General features: G+C 46.2%; 1 protein-coding gene across 8 annotated transcripts in view; it reads right to left on the reverse strand.

The window, feature by feature from the left end:
• The window catches only part of INTS4 (integrator complex subunit 4), a 60,124-nt gene that overhangs the window by 18,706 nt on the left and 23,325 nt on the right, over positions 1-18,093 (reverse strand). For all 8 annotated transcript variants that reach the window (XM_073335411.1, XM_073335419.1, XM_073335438.1 and 5 more), the window contains 5 exons: positions 16,353-16,495; positions 9,683-9,798; positions 8,327-8,460; positions 7,373-7,530; positions 3,131-3,224 (listed from right to left, as the gene is read on the reverse strand). In XM_073335411.1, the coding sequence (XP_073191512.1) occupies positions 3,131-3,224; positions 7,373-7,530; positions 8,327-8,460; positions 9,683-9,798; positions 16,353-16,495 (645 nt within the window). The remainder of the gene's footprint in view (positions 1-3,130; positions 3,225-7,372; positions 7,531-8,326; positions 8,461-9,682; positions 9,799-16,352; positions 16,496-18,093) is intronic.

Below are 18,093 nucleotides of genomic sequence, written 5' to 3' on the forward strand. Positions count from 1 at the left end.
AGAGTCCATCCACCTCCTACAAAAAGAACTTATTTTTGCGAGGAGGACAAGGTAGCATATCCCCTTCTCCAATTTAAACAGGTTCATGCCAATCAACCCTCTGAAGGAGAGGAACTGTCAAGGTAACTCTCAAGCCCCGATACTCTGCATGGGCAGCACATACTGCTTCTGCAAAAAGCTGCTGTCCCAGCTACTGACTAGTGCATTGAGCTGTATCTGCTTATATGTAATACCGTCTTTGGGTTGCAAATTTACTTGAAGATTTGCCTGGCCTAACATTGAGAGAAGCCAAGTGGAAAATTCACACAGAGCAAAGAATGACATTTTTATAACCATCCTCTATTTTAGTAGGCAATTTAGTTATTTTTCTGGAAGGGAATCATTCAAAAATCATTCATGCTTTGCACTTATACAGTAGATCTTCAAAGCCTGTACAAACACTAAATTAATCTTCACAACATCCCTGGAAGTTAGGTAAGTACAGTAACTCCTCGCTTAACATTGTCGTTATGTTCTTGAAAAATGCTACTTTAAGCAGAACAGTGTTCAGCAAATCCAATTTCCCCATAAGAATTAATGTAAATAGTGGGGGTTAGGTTCCAGGGAAAATTTTATCACCAGATAAAGACTCTATATACACATACATACATATATGTATATATACACACACACAGAGTATAAGTTTTAAACAAACAGTTTAATACTGTACACAGCAACGATGGTTGTGAAGCTTGGTTGAGGTGGTGGAGTCAGAGGGTGGGATATTTCCCAGGGAACGCCTTACTGCTAAATGATGCACTAGCCCTCAGCTGAGCCCTCAAGGGTTAACCCATTGTTGTTAATGTAGCCTCACACTCTACAAGGCAGCAGGCATGGAGAGACAGACACACGCACACTGTGCGAGAGAGAGAGAGAGACACACACACACACAGTGTGTGACAGAGATGGATCCACATTGCCCCTTTAAGTACACTCACCCCATCTAAGTACACTGCCTTTTTAAGTAGATAAGCAAGTTCAGACAGCAGCTGCTGCTAGGAAGCTCCCTCCGTCTTGAGTCCTGTTGTGTCCCCACTCCTCTGTGGAGACGGGGGGCAGGTGTGGGGAGAGGGGGATACCCTGACATTAGCATCCCTCTTTCCCCACCCCTCTGCACAGCAAGCAGGAGGCTCCAGGGAGCAGTTCCAAGGCAGAGGGCAGGAGCAGCACACAGCAGTGCGGGGAGGGACACCGGAACTGCCCAGCAATGTATAGCCTGCTAGGCGGCTGCCGCACAGGAAACAGGGAGCTGATGCGGGGCTGCCAGTCCACCCTGGTTCCAAGCCCCCACCAGCTCGCTCCAACGGGATGCTCTTCCTGCAAGCAGTGGACAAAGCAGTCGGCTGCAAAACATTATAAGGGAGCACTGCGCAACTTTAAAAGAGCATGTTCCCTAATTGATCAGCAACATAACAACGAAACAACATTAACCGAGACAACGTTAAGTGAGGAGTTATTGTATTATTTCTGTTTTATAGATGAAGAAATGAGGCAGAGAATTTAAGTTCCAGTCTATGCTAAGAAACTGACCTTCTGTTGACAACAGTTGTCCTAGTGGGTGAAAAGAGTTTACTTGCTATTGTAAAATGTATGGAACTGTTTTCAATATGATAACAGAGAGCACATCTAAGACTGCTCCAAGTCTTAGGAATCTTTTCTGTATAGTACTGAAAACAGCTTTGTTCCATCAGCAGGCAAACCACTTTCAGCACCAGTTTTGCTAGAACCATTACCAACGACCATCGTCCGCAAAGGGTCCATGATCTTGTCTCCACTGGGATTTCAAGCCAGTGTAGCTGCACTGTGCAAACCCCTTGTGTACACAAAGTTTCCTCTGGTGCATGGTTTATACCAGTGGAGCCACACTGGTGGCTAAAATCACAGTATAAACAAAGTCTAATTGATTTGCCCAAAGGCACAGAGGGGAAGTAGTGTCAGAGCTGGGCTAAAAACCTTAGCCCTTAGGGCCAGCTTAGCATTGATTTTATCTAGCAGTAACACAAGGAACCTACAGGCCTGCATCTTGTAAAACATTGGCTTAAGCAAATTAGCATAAATGAAGCATAGGCCTATGACCTTTTGCATAGATCAAGTGGCCCAACAGTCACCCTAGAGTTTGGGGAACTAGGAATAGCTTGCTTAAGAGAAAAGTTGGCATAAAATGAGACATGGCAATCGCAGGAATACTGAACTGATACTAAGCTTGGATATTTTAGGATAGGATCGTTGATAGATGTTTAACCACAAACTTGCTTTAGCGATATAGTAATGAGCAAATAGGGATTAATATGCTAGCCTACCAGGTAAAGGAATCCCACTATTATGAGGGCGAGGAAGTTGGATATGGACAGAGGAGGCTAGGTACTTGTATGACTATTCATGGTGCTTCCCTGGCTCTATATAAGCAAGAACCCACATGAAGAGGAAGCTAGCCCTTCACCCTTCAATATTTTAGAGCTATTATCTATCACCTATCTTCAAGCATTAGGGATCAGGTCCATCAAACCCATTTGGCATGCCAGAAACAGGGCTGGTCCTTTGTCTCTTACCACTTTCTTGGAGATCTGGTGGTATGCGAATATAAGCCTGTGAATATATGCTATGCAAGAGATAACATTTAAGATCTCTTTAATACTCTATTAATGCTATTGGTTTGGGGCTTCCTTTTCTCTATTAACTGTATTAATAAAGATGGTTAAGGTTGCGTTTTGATTCTGTGTGTGAATGCCCTGGCCATACACCCCAGGGTTCCCTAAAAGATACTGACCTTGTCAATTTTGATTCTGTTGTGTCTGATTCTGGGGCAAGAACCATACTACACTCATCTCATTAAATGAGTTACACTGGCAACCATTATAGGATCAGGGTACAAAACTCAAGAGCCCTTTACTCCCCGTCTTATGCTCAGAGCACCATTGGATCCACGATTTCACCATAAATCACTTTTCCTAAAGCAGACTTTGTAAGTGGTTAGACTCACTAGCACACATGAAATATGGAAAGTGCAAGATCTGCCCAGCACTGTGCTGGCAAACACACACAGCCAATTACAACATAATTCTAGGCCCTAGGAACACAGATGAAGCTTAACCTTGATGAGGAGCAGCTGACACCGAAGGTAAGTTGCGGAGAAGTCTGCCACCCCTGCCAGTTCTGACTGAAGTTCTCCAAGCCTCTGAAGATCACTGGAGCAAATACGAGAAAATGCAAAATTCAGATACACTAAAACACCACCATAAAGCACTGTAAAAAAGAGACAGTCTGTCAATTGACATATGTCAATTTTAACACATTCCAAATCCTGCAGCAGTGGCAAGGCCAAAGATACCTATTTCTGTATTTTACCTCTGTCCACCCCTATAACCACCCCCATTAACAGCAGCAAAACATGCATGTCAGAGCAGCCTGCACCTGGGGACCTGTTAGCTTCTCTCCCCTTCTTGTAGGCTGACATGAGCAGCAGTTAGTCTGTCATCCTGCATTACTCTGCATCCCTATGGGAACCATACAGCATGGTGGCTCCAGATTTAATGCCAACACTCCAGATATTCGTAGAGCAGCAAACAACCAACTTGTATTAAACTGCTGGGAAATCTCTCTTCTGATGCTAGCTAGAAGAGATACCTTGGAACATATTGGATTCATGTAGCCAATTATATTTGGAACATAGCTGCATTTCTGAAATACAACTTATTTTGTAAGTCTGATGTATAGTTTACGAGAGCCGGTTACTTAATGCAACGCACAACAGGTAATCGCTCAAACACCAGTAGAACAATCAGCCACATCCACTGCCTAGATTATGCTGACAGGGCAAACTAAAGGCACATCTACAAACACATTTTGTTTAGATAAGCTGGGGTGTAAATTTACCCCATACAAGCCTGCCATGCATTAAATGTCAGTGTGGACACTGCTAATGTGCATAACAGTTCATTACTGCACATTAATCTACTCCTGTTTCAAAGTGGGATAGATCAAAGCACATGAATGAACTTTCAGAGCGCGTCAGCAGGATCCTCAGGGACACTTAGTGTGTGGCAGATTCACACCCCAGCTTGCTGTGAATTAAATGTTTGTGTAAACAAACCCTAACTGAATATGCAGAGTTTTATTACTCCAGTTTGTGTGGAATTTTAAACAAAATCTGGATTTCTACTAAAAAAGAAACCTTATCTTCAGCTCTGTAGAAATCAGAGATACAAAATGCAGAGTCCACCTTCTCATTTTTCACTCTGCATTTTGCTTTGTGATTTAGTCTTTCCAGTTTTTAAAAAAATCACTGTGTTGTTTTCTTGCATCCCCCTGCTGTAGGTATGCTATAGAAATAAGAAATAACTTATTTGACTAAGAAAGCTTCATCTCTCGTATTTTAGCCAGGCTGCTCCTGTATTTCTGAAGTAGTTCCCAGATTAAAGCTCTACTGAACCTGAAATTTGCCTCAGCAGTCATCAGCCTACAAAGGGTCTGAGAGAATCCCAATCTCTGTACCCAGAGAAGCTACTTCCGAATCAGAGGGGCAGCTTCTTCCTTAGATGCAACTGCAATAAAGCCAGTCAAGTCCCCCCTTCTCCTTGGTAAGAGAGGGGTTATAGGAGAAGAACTGCAGACTCCCTATTGTCCCGTCACCATGTCACACTCAATTTGTCCCCAACATCCTAATGGGAGGGAAGGGAGCTCTTCCCTGGCGAATAGTCAGCCAAATAACTAGAACACCATCTTCAAAGCTTCTGTGGTTGACAATTCTGTACTTATTTCTGTATAAACATTCTTAAGCCTCCACACCCTTGCAAGGTAAGCATAAGCCCCACTGTACACATAAGGAAACTGAGGAACATATCAGAGATGTTAAGTGACTGGCTAAAAAACCTGTGATACCTCCACTCTCAGTCATGTGCTCTAAGCATTAGGGAACACCACCTCACTGGCTTGAAAGGAAAATTACTTTCCCAGCTAAATGCAGTTACAAGAAGGGAGGAAGCCCACTGCCATGAACTCTTTCCACCCCCACCCCACCCAACAGTCAAGGTAGCAGCCTCTTGCCCACCCCAAAAAAACCCATGAACAGAACAAAGTCGTATCCATATATTTTTAAAAAGCACAGAAGTCCCTCCCTCCCTCCGAAAAAAGCCAAAGGGCAAGGAGTTTAGTACAGTCCTAGGATTGCGGTACTGCCTGTAGTCGCAGCAGAAAGGCAGATATGGAGATAATTCCCAATGCTGTCTCCTGATTAAGTTGTCTCTTTGTACAAGCTGCACATGTGGCCCTCTGCCACATACACACCAGAAGTGCATCTCGTCACCAGCTTAGGGAAGCATTCACAGCTCCTATGAGATTTCTATAGCTGTTTTGTGCTTCAGAGATTTCAGATGTTCTGCTAAGAAATCACCTACATACAGCTACAACATTTAATTCCTAAAACATTCCCTAGATAATTTTTATTCTGTGTGCAGTAGCTTCTGAACAGCTGGGGACCAGAAACGCATCATCCACCTTTCACACTCACGTTTTCAATAATGAATACCACTTTGTTTATTCCTTACAATGTGTAGCCGTAAAGGTGATTTATGGCTGCACAGCAAAGATAAGTTGGGAGAGAAAATAAACCTATATGGAATGCTGCATCCACCTTTGAGATCTTTTTCATTGCATTGTCCAGTACTTTCCTGCCTTTCAACTAAGGATCCTTTTCCTGTCCAAGAGACAAGGCACATGGAAAAAAATTCTGAGTCTTTTGTTCATGCAAAACCAACCAACCAATCAGTAGATGAATTGGAAATGGAAAAGGCAGCACAAAACCTTCATTTAAAAGCCATACTGAATCCTTATCTATACCAAGGCAGACCGTGGTGCATAATAATGTTGCCTATTTGGGGAGAAATCTCTCCTGTGAATTTAGTATTGGTGAAAATGACCAAACTATTTGATGATTAGGACTGGTGGGCAGAACCCACCAAGCAGCGGAAATCTGTACCCTCCAGTGAGTGAGGGGCCACAGAACTCAGAAATCAATGGAGTAGAGGGGACAAAAATTGAATAAAAAGGGACAGGTATGCAGGTCACAGGGTTGAAATGAGTGACCCAGAGTGGGCCACTGAGCAGAGAACCCATGGATATTATTGACAGCCCTAGAGACTGAAGTCCTATTTATCCCCTGCCTGCAAGGCTGGATTAACACTCCTGTGGGCCCAGGGCTATTAGATTTTGTGAGACCCCTGGGGATTTAGAGTGGGGGAGTGGGCTCAGGGCTGGGATGCGAGAGGGGTGCTGCTCCAGCTGGGGGGGTGAGCTCGGGATTGGGGCCAGGGATGAGACTGGAGGTTGGGGCGCAGCAGGAGGTTTGGGGTGCGGGATCTGGGTGGGAGTTTGGGTGCAGGATGGGGGCTCAGGGCTGGGACAGGGGGTTGTGGTCAGAAGGTGGCTCCGGGCTGGGTTAGGGGTGCAGGGTGCATGCTCCGGCCAGGAGGCGCTTACCTCAGGCAGCTCCTGGTCGGCGATGCAGCAGGGCTAAGGCAGGATTCCTGCTTGCCCTGGCTCCGCACTGCTCTGCTCCCTGAGGTTGCTGGCATGTCCGGCCCCTAGGCAGAGGGGCCAGGCTGCTCTGCACAGTGCCCGCGCCTGCAGGCGCTGCCCCCCGCAGCTCCCATTGGCTAGCCAAAGGGAGTTGCGGAGCTGGTATTGAGGGCAGTGGGCAGAGATTCCCTGAATGCCCCTTGCCTAGGGGCCGCAGGGGCACATCAGTGAGATGGTGCTTGCGGCTCCAGCCCAGGGTGGTGAGGGGGGCGCGCTGAGGTTCGGGGACTGGTGTCCGGCTCACAGCACAGAGACTTGCTGCAGGACAAAGGAAAAGAAGCAGTGGGCTACATCCGGCACCTCCCTTAGCCCAAGACCCTGGGCTGCAGCCCCTAAAGCCCCTGCATTAATCCAGCCCTGCCTGTCTGTGCTGCTCCTGTTCTGTGAAGTGCAAGTTTCCCCAACGTTATCCTGTCCTGGAAGGACCTCCTCTCTAAATACAAGATGGTAGTTCACTCTACATGCCTGTTAAAGCTATGGCCCCTGTTGAGACTGTCAAAGGAGCCAACCGCATCTGAGCAGAAATAGGTCTGGGACCACACATTTCACTTCATATAGGCCTAATCTTGTTCACAACATTCTCTTCAGAAGGTTCAGTCTAAGAGCCCAAACTGGGAAATTAAACAACATCTAGAACCACAGTAGGCATTTCAGAGAGCTGGGAATTATAACAATTTTCCTGACAATGATTAGTAATAATAATACTTAGCTCTTATTTTCATCACTAGATCTCAAAATGCTTAAAAGTACACAGCCTTACCGAATGGTGAATTCAAGCAGCTCCTGTGTGCTCTGTGGGTCTAGGTGCTGAAGGCTGTAAACTCTCTCAAGACTCTGCTGCAGGAACTGCTGGGAAGGATCTTCATGAGGGGTAACACTGGGGGAAACAGGGGAGGATACTAGTTTTCTACCTGGCAACTGAGCAAAAGGGAAAACAACAAAAAACAAAAAAGCTAAATCCAGATGACAAAATTCACATGGTCACAATTTTGTGTGTCACCATTTAAACAAGAATCTACAAAGTGGGAACTACAACATACTTTTCTAGTTCAGAATTTGCATCAACGCCTTCAGTTTCACATCTTCAATATACAACAATTTGCAGTTCTAGAGACCCCTCCCCATCCAAGGATCTCAATGTACTCTACAATTAAACTTCAACCCCTGAGAGGGTGGCATTCTCCATCTATAAAACAGGGATACTGATGCACAGTGCTTGTTGAAGTGTCTTTGCCAAGTTCGCACACAGTGAAATTCTTCCCCATGTAGAGGGGGCACACTGGGGCATACAGCATGAAGGGGCAATCCTACCCGTAAGTACAGGGCGTAAGTGGAACAGAAGTCAAGCATGGGCCTTGTTGCAGGTCCTCTGCAAAGGGGTGAATTTCACCCAGTTGCTGCAGAGCTGTGAAAAGAACTCAGGAGTCCTGCCTCCTAGTCACCTTTTCTATCCAGTAGATTATACTCTTCTCTTTTATATGGAAAAATAAGTTGATTATTCTCTCAGACACCCCAAAATATTACAAAATCCATACTGTAATGAGTTAATATTTCGTGTACACACACACACTTCACAGATACAGCAGCATTCACCCCACTGACGGAAAGCCAGTCTTCTGAAAACAAAAAGTTATACCAGTGGCAAGTGAACAATGTTCTCACTAAATATTCACAGCAACTGAGAGAATGACTGGTTACCCCAAAAACAACTTACTCTCAATGGAGGGACAAGATGAGAGAGACTGTCACGAAGATAGGCATAGTGTCTGAAAGTATGATCCGAGAACAATGCTGGCATTGTTGGGCAAGTTTTAGCAGCATTAAAAATGAGAACCAGAACAGCAATATCTATTGAAGTGGGATGTTATGGAAAAAATGGTCATTTTCAGTTTCCTCATGGTAGCAAGTTAAAGAAACATTGAACACTTCCTTTTCTGAAGATTTATAAAGTTCTGTACAACAGGAGAAAAATGCTGAGCAAAAAATCAAAACAGCTCTCTGCCTAGATACTAGGTACTATGTTACAGTATGCTCCACTGACAGGCTGGTGCAAGGAGAGTACCAGCATCAACCAGTTATAGTTAGGAAGTAATGTGAAGACGATTTTGTAAATTAACCTATTTTGGACTGCAGTAAGAAACAATTTAACTCAAATGGAGTCCTCTTTACCCAACTTTCTCCAAGCCTTTACTCAAAAGGACAAATGTATTCAATTAATTGCATTAGCCATCTGGTTAGATATAAACCCCTCCTTGCATTCAATTCAGATTCTCTTCAATTCCTAAAAGGGTTATATTTGCACAGGAAACTCTGGTGGATGGCGCACGAGACAGAAACTATACTTTGCAGAAGTAGAGGGGGAGAGAGAAGTTCCAGTTGAACTGTTGTCAGGCATTTTAAACAAAATTTTGTGTGTGTGTGTGTGTGTGTGTGTGATTACAGAGATGAGCAGTGAGGAGAATGAACAGAAGAACAATAGAATTTTATATTTCTATTGCATCTTCCGTTGCCAAGGATGATGATGACGACAACAACACTTAGCACATACAGTGCTTTAGATGTCCCAGTGCAAACATTAACTTATTCAAGATTTATGAGAGAAACCGAAGTGCCCCACAAACTATAAACTTATAGTTCCACTATAATTTAGTCACCTCTGGAGTGAAAGACACCAGTCAACCGGAACTGCAGAACAGTGGAAGAAGGGGAAGTTTTAGTTAAATGCTCCATGGCAAACCCTCCACTTACTGAAAGGGCTGATGGATCTTTAAGGTTCATGCAGACTTTGGTCTTTAAAGGACTGATCTGACAGACCCATACACATCAAATTACAATATACCCAGTTTACTCACCTCAGAAAGTTGGTCCTATAAAAGATATTACTATCATCCATCTTGTCTCTCTAATACACTGAGACCAGCATGGCTACACCAACACTGCATACTGAAATAGCTGTAAGAGTTTACTTTAATCTAAAGCAGTATAATGAATCTGATTATTAGAAAACTATGTATAATTATTCTACCAAGTCGGCAAGGACTTTCTGTCAGATAGCAAAAAAAAAGGATACAGGCTGGGTCATCCATGTCAGGTTCTGGGGTGTCAAAAAACGGATGTGTACTCAGCAGCTCTGGGACCAGTGGAAGCACCAGAGTAGGATGCCTGCATCCCAGGAACTTTAAGCACCTGAAAATGCACACGTTAAGAACATCTCTGAATCAAGGAAGATTTAACAAAACAATGGTGTTATTAATACTATTTCAATAGCCCTGAGAGGCCCCAATCAGAATCAGGGCCCCAGAGAGTTAGGCACTGCGCATACACATCCAAAGACACAGTCTGAAGAACTAACAGTCGTAGTTTTGTTGGACCCCAAGTGTTCATGAAACAAAATATAACGAAAAACATAACTAGAAAAAAGAGGGAGCAACAATTAACATGGTCTGCTTAAATTGTAATCACTTTGGGAGTAGGAACGTGTCTTGCTACATGTCTGCAAAATACCAAACACTTTGGGGTGCTATGTTACAAAAATTAATAACCATGCCACCTTTACCAATCCTTTCCTTTTTTTCGTTAAATATTCAGAATATACTATAAGAGGCTTTTAGAAAAAGCCATTTAAAATAAATGCTTCTAAGGATAAAAATAGTTAAATTTGAATCCACATTTTCTATAGTATTAACTTGCTTGTTGCTTCCATTTTAAAAAGTGCAAAGCAACTCTCTTGTGTATTGTACATGAAAATCAATGTTTGCTATGGAACTCAAATAGAACCCTCCCCACGCCCAAAAGCAAAGTGTGCCCATAAACAATATAGCTGTCAACTGGTATAATAGGATCCAAAAACCAAGGTAACAAAGCCAATATTTAGTGGAATCTTTTAACTAACCAGAAACATATGGTTTAGTAGAGGTTAGTTTTTAGGTTGAACTAAACTGTACTGGAAACCACGTGAATACGTTAAAGTGGCTGTTTATAATTTGGTCACTAGGATGGTCCTTAGTGAGGTTCTCCTTTATGCAAGCAGACAAGCACATATGCAGATAGAAAAAACGGCTACTCACCTTCTTGTAATTGTTGTTCTTTGAGATGTGGTGTTCACGTCCATTCCCATCAGGTGTGTGCACGCCACATGCATAGTCATCAGAAAGTTTTCCCTTAGCAGCTCCCGTTGGGTCGGCTGTGAAGCCCCCTGGAGTGGCTCCTTCATGGCGCTCAATATATGACCCTGCTGACCCGGCCCCTCCTCATTTTCTTCTTGCCGGCTACTCCGACAGCGGGGTAGGAGGGTGGATACTGGAATGGACACGAACAACACAACTCGAAGAACAGTTACGAGAAGCTGAGTAACCGTTTTTTCTTCTTCGAGTGCTTGCTTATGTCAATTCCAATCAGGTGACTCCCAAGCTCCACCCCAGAGATGGGGTCAGAGTTAAGGAAACGCTGATTGAAGCACTGCTCTGCCAAATGCTGCATCATTGCTGGCGTCTGGGTAACAGCATAATGAGAGGTGAATGTATGCACCGAAGACCACGTTGCTGCCCTGCAAATTTCTTGTATCAGGACTTAAGCCAGGAATGCTGCTGCTGAGGCCTGTGCCCTCGTGGAATGAGCCGTGAGTGCCAGGGCTGGGACCTTGGCCAGCTCATAGCATGTGCGGATGCAGGACTTGATCCAGGAAGATATTCTTTGAGATGAGACTGGGAGTCCTTTCATCCAGTCTGCTACTGCTACCAACAGCTGGTTTGACTTCCTGAACAGCTTAGTGTGTTTGATGTAGAAGGCTAGCGCCCGCCAAGCATCCAGAAAGTACAGCCTCTGCTCATGGTTACTGGCATGAGGCTTAGGATAGAAGACCGGTAGAAAAAGGTCTTGGCTAGTATGAAAGAGTGACACTACCTTGGGAAGAAAGGCTGGGTGAGGCCTGAGTTGCACCTTTCCTTGTGGAAGATTGTGTAGGGTGGACTGGAGGTAAGGGCCTTTAGCTCTGACACCCTCCTAGCTGATGTGATGGCCACCAGGATGGTAGATAGAGAAGGGAGCAAGTCGCTATTGGCTTAAAAGGGGGCCCCATTAATTTGGAGAGGACCAGATTGAAGTCCCACGCTGGGACAGGCTGTCTGGTCTGAGGATGTAGGCATTCCAAACCCTTAAGGAAACTGCCTACCACGGGGTTAGCAAATACGGATCTGCCAGACGCTCCCGGGTGGAAGGCTGAGATAACAGCGATGTGTACTTTGATGGATGACACTGCCAGTCCTTGTTGTTTCAGGTACAGAAGGTGCTCTAGAATGAGAGGTATAGACACCTGTAGTGGAGGTGTACGCTGCTGGGCACACCAGCAAGTGAATCTTTTCCACTTAGCTAGATAGATATAGGATAGAAGTCCTACTTGCCAAGAGGAAACTCTTACTGGTTCTGAGCACAGAAGCTCCATGGGGTTTAACCATGAACCTTCCAGGCCGTGAGATGGAGGGACAGGAAGTCTGGGTAGTGAAGACAGCTGTGGTCCTGAGTGATCAGATTAGGATGATCAGACTTGAGACTCTACCTGGAGTGCCCCCGTAGCAGCCAGGTGTCAAGGTAGGGATATACCGGAGGAAGGCTGCTACAACCGACATGCACTTGGTGAACACTCGGGGGTCTGTTGACAGGCCAAAGGGGAGGACCGTGAACTGATAATGTTTTTGGTTGACGACAAACCATAGAAATCGTCTGCGTGCAGGTCGAATAGCTATGTGAAAGTACGTGTCTTTCATGTTGAGGGTAGCGTACCAGTCTCCCGGATCCAGGGAAGGAATAATTGTATTGAAGGAAAGGAATACTTGTGGCACCTTAGAGACTAACCAATTTATTAGAGCATAAGCTTATGCTCTAATAAATTGGTTAGTCTCTAAGGTGCCACAAGTACTCCTTTTCTTTTTGCGAATACAGACTAACACGGCTGTTACTCTGAAACCTGTACTGAGGGAGACCATGCAGAACTTCAACATCATCATGAATCTGTTGAGTCTAGGATGGGTCTGAGACCCCCCTTGGCTTTGGGGATTAGGAAATAACGGAAATAGAATCCCTTGCCCCTTAGGAACCTCCTCCACTGCCCCTGCTGCGAGAAGCGTCTGCACCTCCTGGATAAGGAGTTGCTCATGAGAAAGGCCCCTGAAGAGGGACGGGGAAGGGAGGTGGGAGGGTAGGGAGGAGCAGCAGAATTGGAGAGAATATCCACTTCTACCATGCAAAGGACCCAGCAGTCCGATGTTATTTCGGACCAAGCACGGTAGAAGTGGGACAGACAATTCATAAAACAGGGGGAAGGATCCAGTGTAATGGCAGGTGCATCGTCCTCGGGCGCACCTTCAAAAGGCCTTTTTAGAGCCTGATGAAGGTTGGTTGGGCCTTGGCCCTGCCCAGAAGGGGGACTGGAAGGTTTGTGCCTGCTCTTCCTGCCCCTACGCCTATAAAAATCCTGCCTCAGCTGAGGAGGATATAGGCGCTGCAGTTGCAGTTGGGGCTTGAAATATTGCCGGGGTGTGCATACCCAATGACTTCATAGTTGCCAGGGAGTCTTTGAGACTGTGCAGCTTGGAGTCTGTTCGCTCCAAAGATAACCCTGTGCCTTCAAATGGTAAGTCCTACAGGGTTTGCTGCAGCTCCGGGGGCAACCCAGACCCCTGTAGCCATGAGCTTCTCCTCATGGCTACTCCTGAGGAAAGGGTGCGGGCAGCTGAGTCCACCGAGTCCAGTGAAGCCTGGAGGGAGGTTCACGCCACTGCCTTCCCTTCATCAATGATCACCGAGAACTCGGCTCTGGAGCCTGGTGGAATCAGCTCCTTAAACTTCAACATGGAGGCCCACAAGTTGAAGTTGTACCTGCTGAGAATAGCTTGCTGGTTAGCTATCCTCAGCTGCAGGCCCCCAGTTGCATAGATTTTCCAGTCAAAAAGGTCCATCCTTTCCAACACCTTGGATTTAGGGGGCCGGCCCTTGCTGCCCTGGTCTCTCTCTCTCTCATTCACCGCTGATACTACGAGAGAACATGATTACAGGTGACAGGAAAATATGCAGGAAATAGCCCGACTTGATTATGTAAAGAGTTGTCACTTTGGATGGGCTAGCACCAGCAGGAGAGTGAATTTGTGGGGGGGGGTGGAGGGTGAGAAAACCTGGATTTGTGCTGGAAATGGCCCACCTGTTGATCACTTTAGATAAGCTATTACCAGCAGGACAGTGGGGTGGGAGGAGGTATTGTTTCATGATTTCTGTGTGTATATAAAGTCTGCTGCAGTTTCCACGGTAAACATCTGATGAAGTGAGCTGTAGCTCACGAAAGCTCATGCTCAAATAAATTGGTTAGTCTCTAAGGTGCCACAAGTACTCCTTTTCTTTTTGGTGACAGAACAGGTATTCATACCCCTTGGAGGGAACAAAGTACTTGCACTCTACCCCCCCGGCGGTGGGCAGGATTGAGGCAGGAGTCTGCCAGAGTCTTAATATTGCTATGGATAGTTTTTATTCGTGGCAGAGCTACCCTGAATGGTCGCTCTGGAGCAAGGCTGTTGACCATGGGGTCTTCGGACTCGACCACCTCCTCTGCCTGCAACCCCATGTTACGGGCAATCCTTTGTAGAAAGTCCTGGTGGGCCATGTGGTCAATTGGGGGAGGGCCCGAGGTTGAAGCTCCCATTACTGCCTCGTCCAGGGACGAAGATGAGGAGGCCAGAGGTGGTCCGGGGTCCTCCTGACCCTCCGGCTCCCTAAACTCCTCCTGTTCAGCATCTGTGGCCTCTGTGGCAACCGTAGCCAAGGTGGCAGTAGCCTGGCCTTGCAATGGGTCATGCCTCGGAGGTGACCTGGGCTGGCTGTGGGGCTTGCGCCAAGGTAGCCTCAGAACCACGGGGCGTAGGCCGGTCCTTGACTATCTGGGGTGGTCGGTGCTTGAGGCCACCAAATGGGAGCCCCTGAAAAGGGAGCCCTGGGCCTGATGGTAAGCCCAGGGGCTCCAAAAGGGCCATTGTGCTGGAGGCTGCCACTGGGCTTGCCATGCCATTGGCACCTCCCTCCGTTGCTTGTTGGATCTATGCCTGCTGCGACGGGAATAGTGCGAGCCACCATCCAAGTCCGAAGACACGGATCTCAGCTGAGATGACCACGGTGGCGCCGCATAGTGCTGCGCTGGAGAACTGCGCCGTGTTGATGATGCAGGGGACAGGTGCCGAGATGTCTGGGCCGGGGACCGAAACTGGGAATCTGGCATCGGGGACCGGTGCCTTAGATCTGGTGCCGAGGACTGGTCCTGGTACGGTGCTGGTCCTCTCTTGGAGCCGGGGATTGCTGCTGCTCCCTCCTTGGTGCCGGGGAACCCTTTGGGGAGTCTGGTGCCGGAGAACGGTGCCTTGAGGATAGTGATCTGGAGTGGTGCTGAGGCAAACAGCACTGGGCCGGAGAGAGTGACTGCGGCATCATGGCCATCTTGCCTCTAGATGGCGTCAATTGCAACAGCACCAAGGGCTTATCTCTGATCACCGAGGGCTGAGGAGCAGTCATCCCTATCAAGTGTCTGGTGGCTCCAAAAAGTGTCTGTGGGGGATGGTAACTCCAACTCCTCCACTTGGCACTGCCCATCCCGGGAGTCGCTGTGCGCCGCACTCAACGGACCCCCGTGGGAACTGAAGTCGACGGTGCCGTCTCTTGTTGCCTAAATGCTGAGGGCTCCCCCACAGGATGCCCTGGTACCGCGCCTGCAGGTCCCACTGTTTTCTGCACGGGGAGCGGCCCCTGTCGGCTTGTCTATGCTGGTTGTACGGCATCAGTGAATGCGAGGGGTGCTGGGTTGTCTGTGCCTCCTGCGGTGCCAGACGTCAGTGCCAAGGGTCTCTTAGACTAGAGTCCTTCCTCAGCACCGTGTCATGTACTAATGCTGGGGAATTCCGTACGGACACAGTCGGTGCAGGGTCCTGACAGTCTGCAGCAGACTGGGGACAAAGTGGATTCCATGAACAACTGCTTCAGCCAGAAATCTTGCTCCTTTTCAGTTCTGGGGAGGAAAGCCCTGCAGATCTTGCACCTGTCTGTCTGGTGCGCCTCGCCCAGACACTTCAGACGCGAGTCGTGGGGGTTGCTCGTTGGCATAGGCTTGCTGCAGTTTCCACAGGGTTTAAAGCCTTGGGCTCACGGCATGCCCTGGGGCCCAAGGGGGAGAGGGGTTGGGAAAACCCCGCTCCCAAACGTCTATATTGTATAGACAATAACTAAGACTAACTACAACTAAACTAGGCTAAGCTAACTATATGAAAGAACGCTAAGGGAAGCATTTGTTAAGCAAGCGACGGCAGTTCCATCGGCCGTCACTGGCGGTAAGAAGGAACTGAGGAGGGGCCGGGTCGGCAGGGTCATATATTGAGTGCCATGAAGGCACCACTCCAGGAGGCTCCACAGCTGACCCGAAGGGAACTGCTATGGGAAAACTTTCCAACAACTATGCATGCAGCGCGCCCACACCTGATTGGAATGGACATGAACAAGCACTCGAAGAAGAACCTCTATTTCAGGTGTCAGTGTGAAATGCTTAGTACCACTTCTGTTCAGAATATTTACAGGATAACAAGAAATCATGCAAGTAGCAACTGTACCCCTCAGCTAAATAAAACATTTACTGGCTTTAAGACTTGGTCATTAGAATAAATATGAAAGCTAAAAAAAGTGGACAAGCAAGAAGCATGTAGAAAAGCAATACTTACTTCCATATCGACTCTCTGTCAGTAGGATATTTGGTTAGGTTTTTCAGCAGCTCCACCAGTGCAAGATGGATGCCTTCTTTAGTCGAGACATTGGTGCAGCACAGTAGTTCATGAAGTGCTTCCCGAATGTCTCGGGAGGAATCCTAAAAACCAAGCACTCTAACTATTAGCATGCATGTGTGTGTGTATATATATACACACACACACGCATATATACATACATACACACACTTTAAAGATTGTAGAATTATTCCCATAGGTTCCCTAAATCCAATGTCTATTTCTAGTAGGTTACAGCAAAACCCAGAGGAACATCAGTCCAGCCCAACTGCTGCAGGCTCTGTCTCTTTTGAACTCAGCCAAGCTGTCTCACTTACACATGCGCTTCCTTTCACGGATGAAAACTTTTCCACTCTTCACTCTCTCAAATGAAAATCACTAGGAGTGATAAATATATCAACTGGTATCCTCAGGCACAAAGGATCTGGTAGATATTTAGAGGTGCTGGGTAACTATTGCATGGCCAAGCAGATGATGGTTGAAAACTACATTTAGCCATTTAGGAAGAAGTGTTCCTTTATTCAGCATTTGAAGCTAGAGCCTGCAGGCCCTTAATCAGGCAAAATTCCCATTCAATTCAGTGGAAGAAGTTATGCCCCAGGCAGCCTTAAATGGGTTTGCAAAGGTGTCACTGAAGGCCATAATCTGGCCTGTAAAATCTATTACTGGAGATGATGTATGGGATGAACAGAGCCCAGCATGACTTAGTTCCTAGGTTGAGTTTGCCAGGCTGGCAGGCAGTGGGGGTATCTTTTTACTTTTGAAGTGCACAAAGCTTGATATTGGAATCCAGTGAGACAATAAATATGGAACCCCACAATGTCATTTTTGCAGTCACCATTTAAGGCAGAAAAACACTTCAAGAGGCACCTTGCTGCCAGAAGTGTCACCTTTCACGTATACTGTAACATGGAGGTCCTATAGCTCTATTTGTACAAGTGTTTACTATGGTGCCATAACTGAACTCCAATTTGAAAAATTACATTCTACCTGCCTAAAATACACTCCGTAGTTTCAAATGCACACATTATTCTTCCTCTTTACCAGTACTTATGTAGTGTTACTGTGTGCTGTTAAAAAGCTTTTGTGTTCTGCTCCAGAGGTAGTTGCATTTCAGTGGCAGATTTTTTTTTTTTTAAATTTACGATTTGCAGAACACCAACACCATGAGAAGAAACAGAAGCCCTGCTGTTAAGAATCTCAGTCTAACTAAACAAATAAGATAGTGCAATGGGTGATCAAAGGGTGAAAGTATCACAGGGCTGTGCAGAATGCTGAGTGTTTTTTTTTTGTTTTTTTTTTAAATAAAAACTGCTGAGTGGACAAATCTTCACAAAGAAAGTGTGTTCTAAGGAGGGACTTGAGAGAGAGACAATGAAAGCATCGCATGCAAGGTCAGACATAGGGATTGCAAGGAAGAAAGCATGGAAACAAAAGTGGGAGAAGATTATAAAGGGCTGGATAGGCGCGTGACTTGAGAAGAGGAAAGTCAAGTGTAAGAAGACATGAGAACCAGAGCAGAGTTGTGCTGAGACTTGAAAGCAAGTACAAGGAGTTTGCGTTTGATAACAAAAGCAACCAGTAGAAGAAGAGACAGACATGGTAGGAGCAGCTGGCGAAAGCAGTGGGGTTAAAAAAGAAAATGGTAAAGGCAAAGGCCAACATTTTCAAACAAGGGTCC

This window comes from Lepidochelys kempii, chromosome 1 (genome assembly GCF_965140285.1).
Source record: "Lepidochelys kempii isolate rLepKem1 chromosome 1, rLepKem1.hap1, whole genome shotgun sequence".
Taxonomy (NCBI): Eukaryota; Metazoa; Chordata; order Testudines; family Cheloniidae; genus Lepidochelys; species Lepidochelys kempii.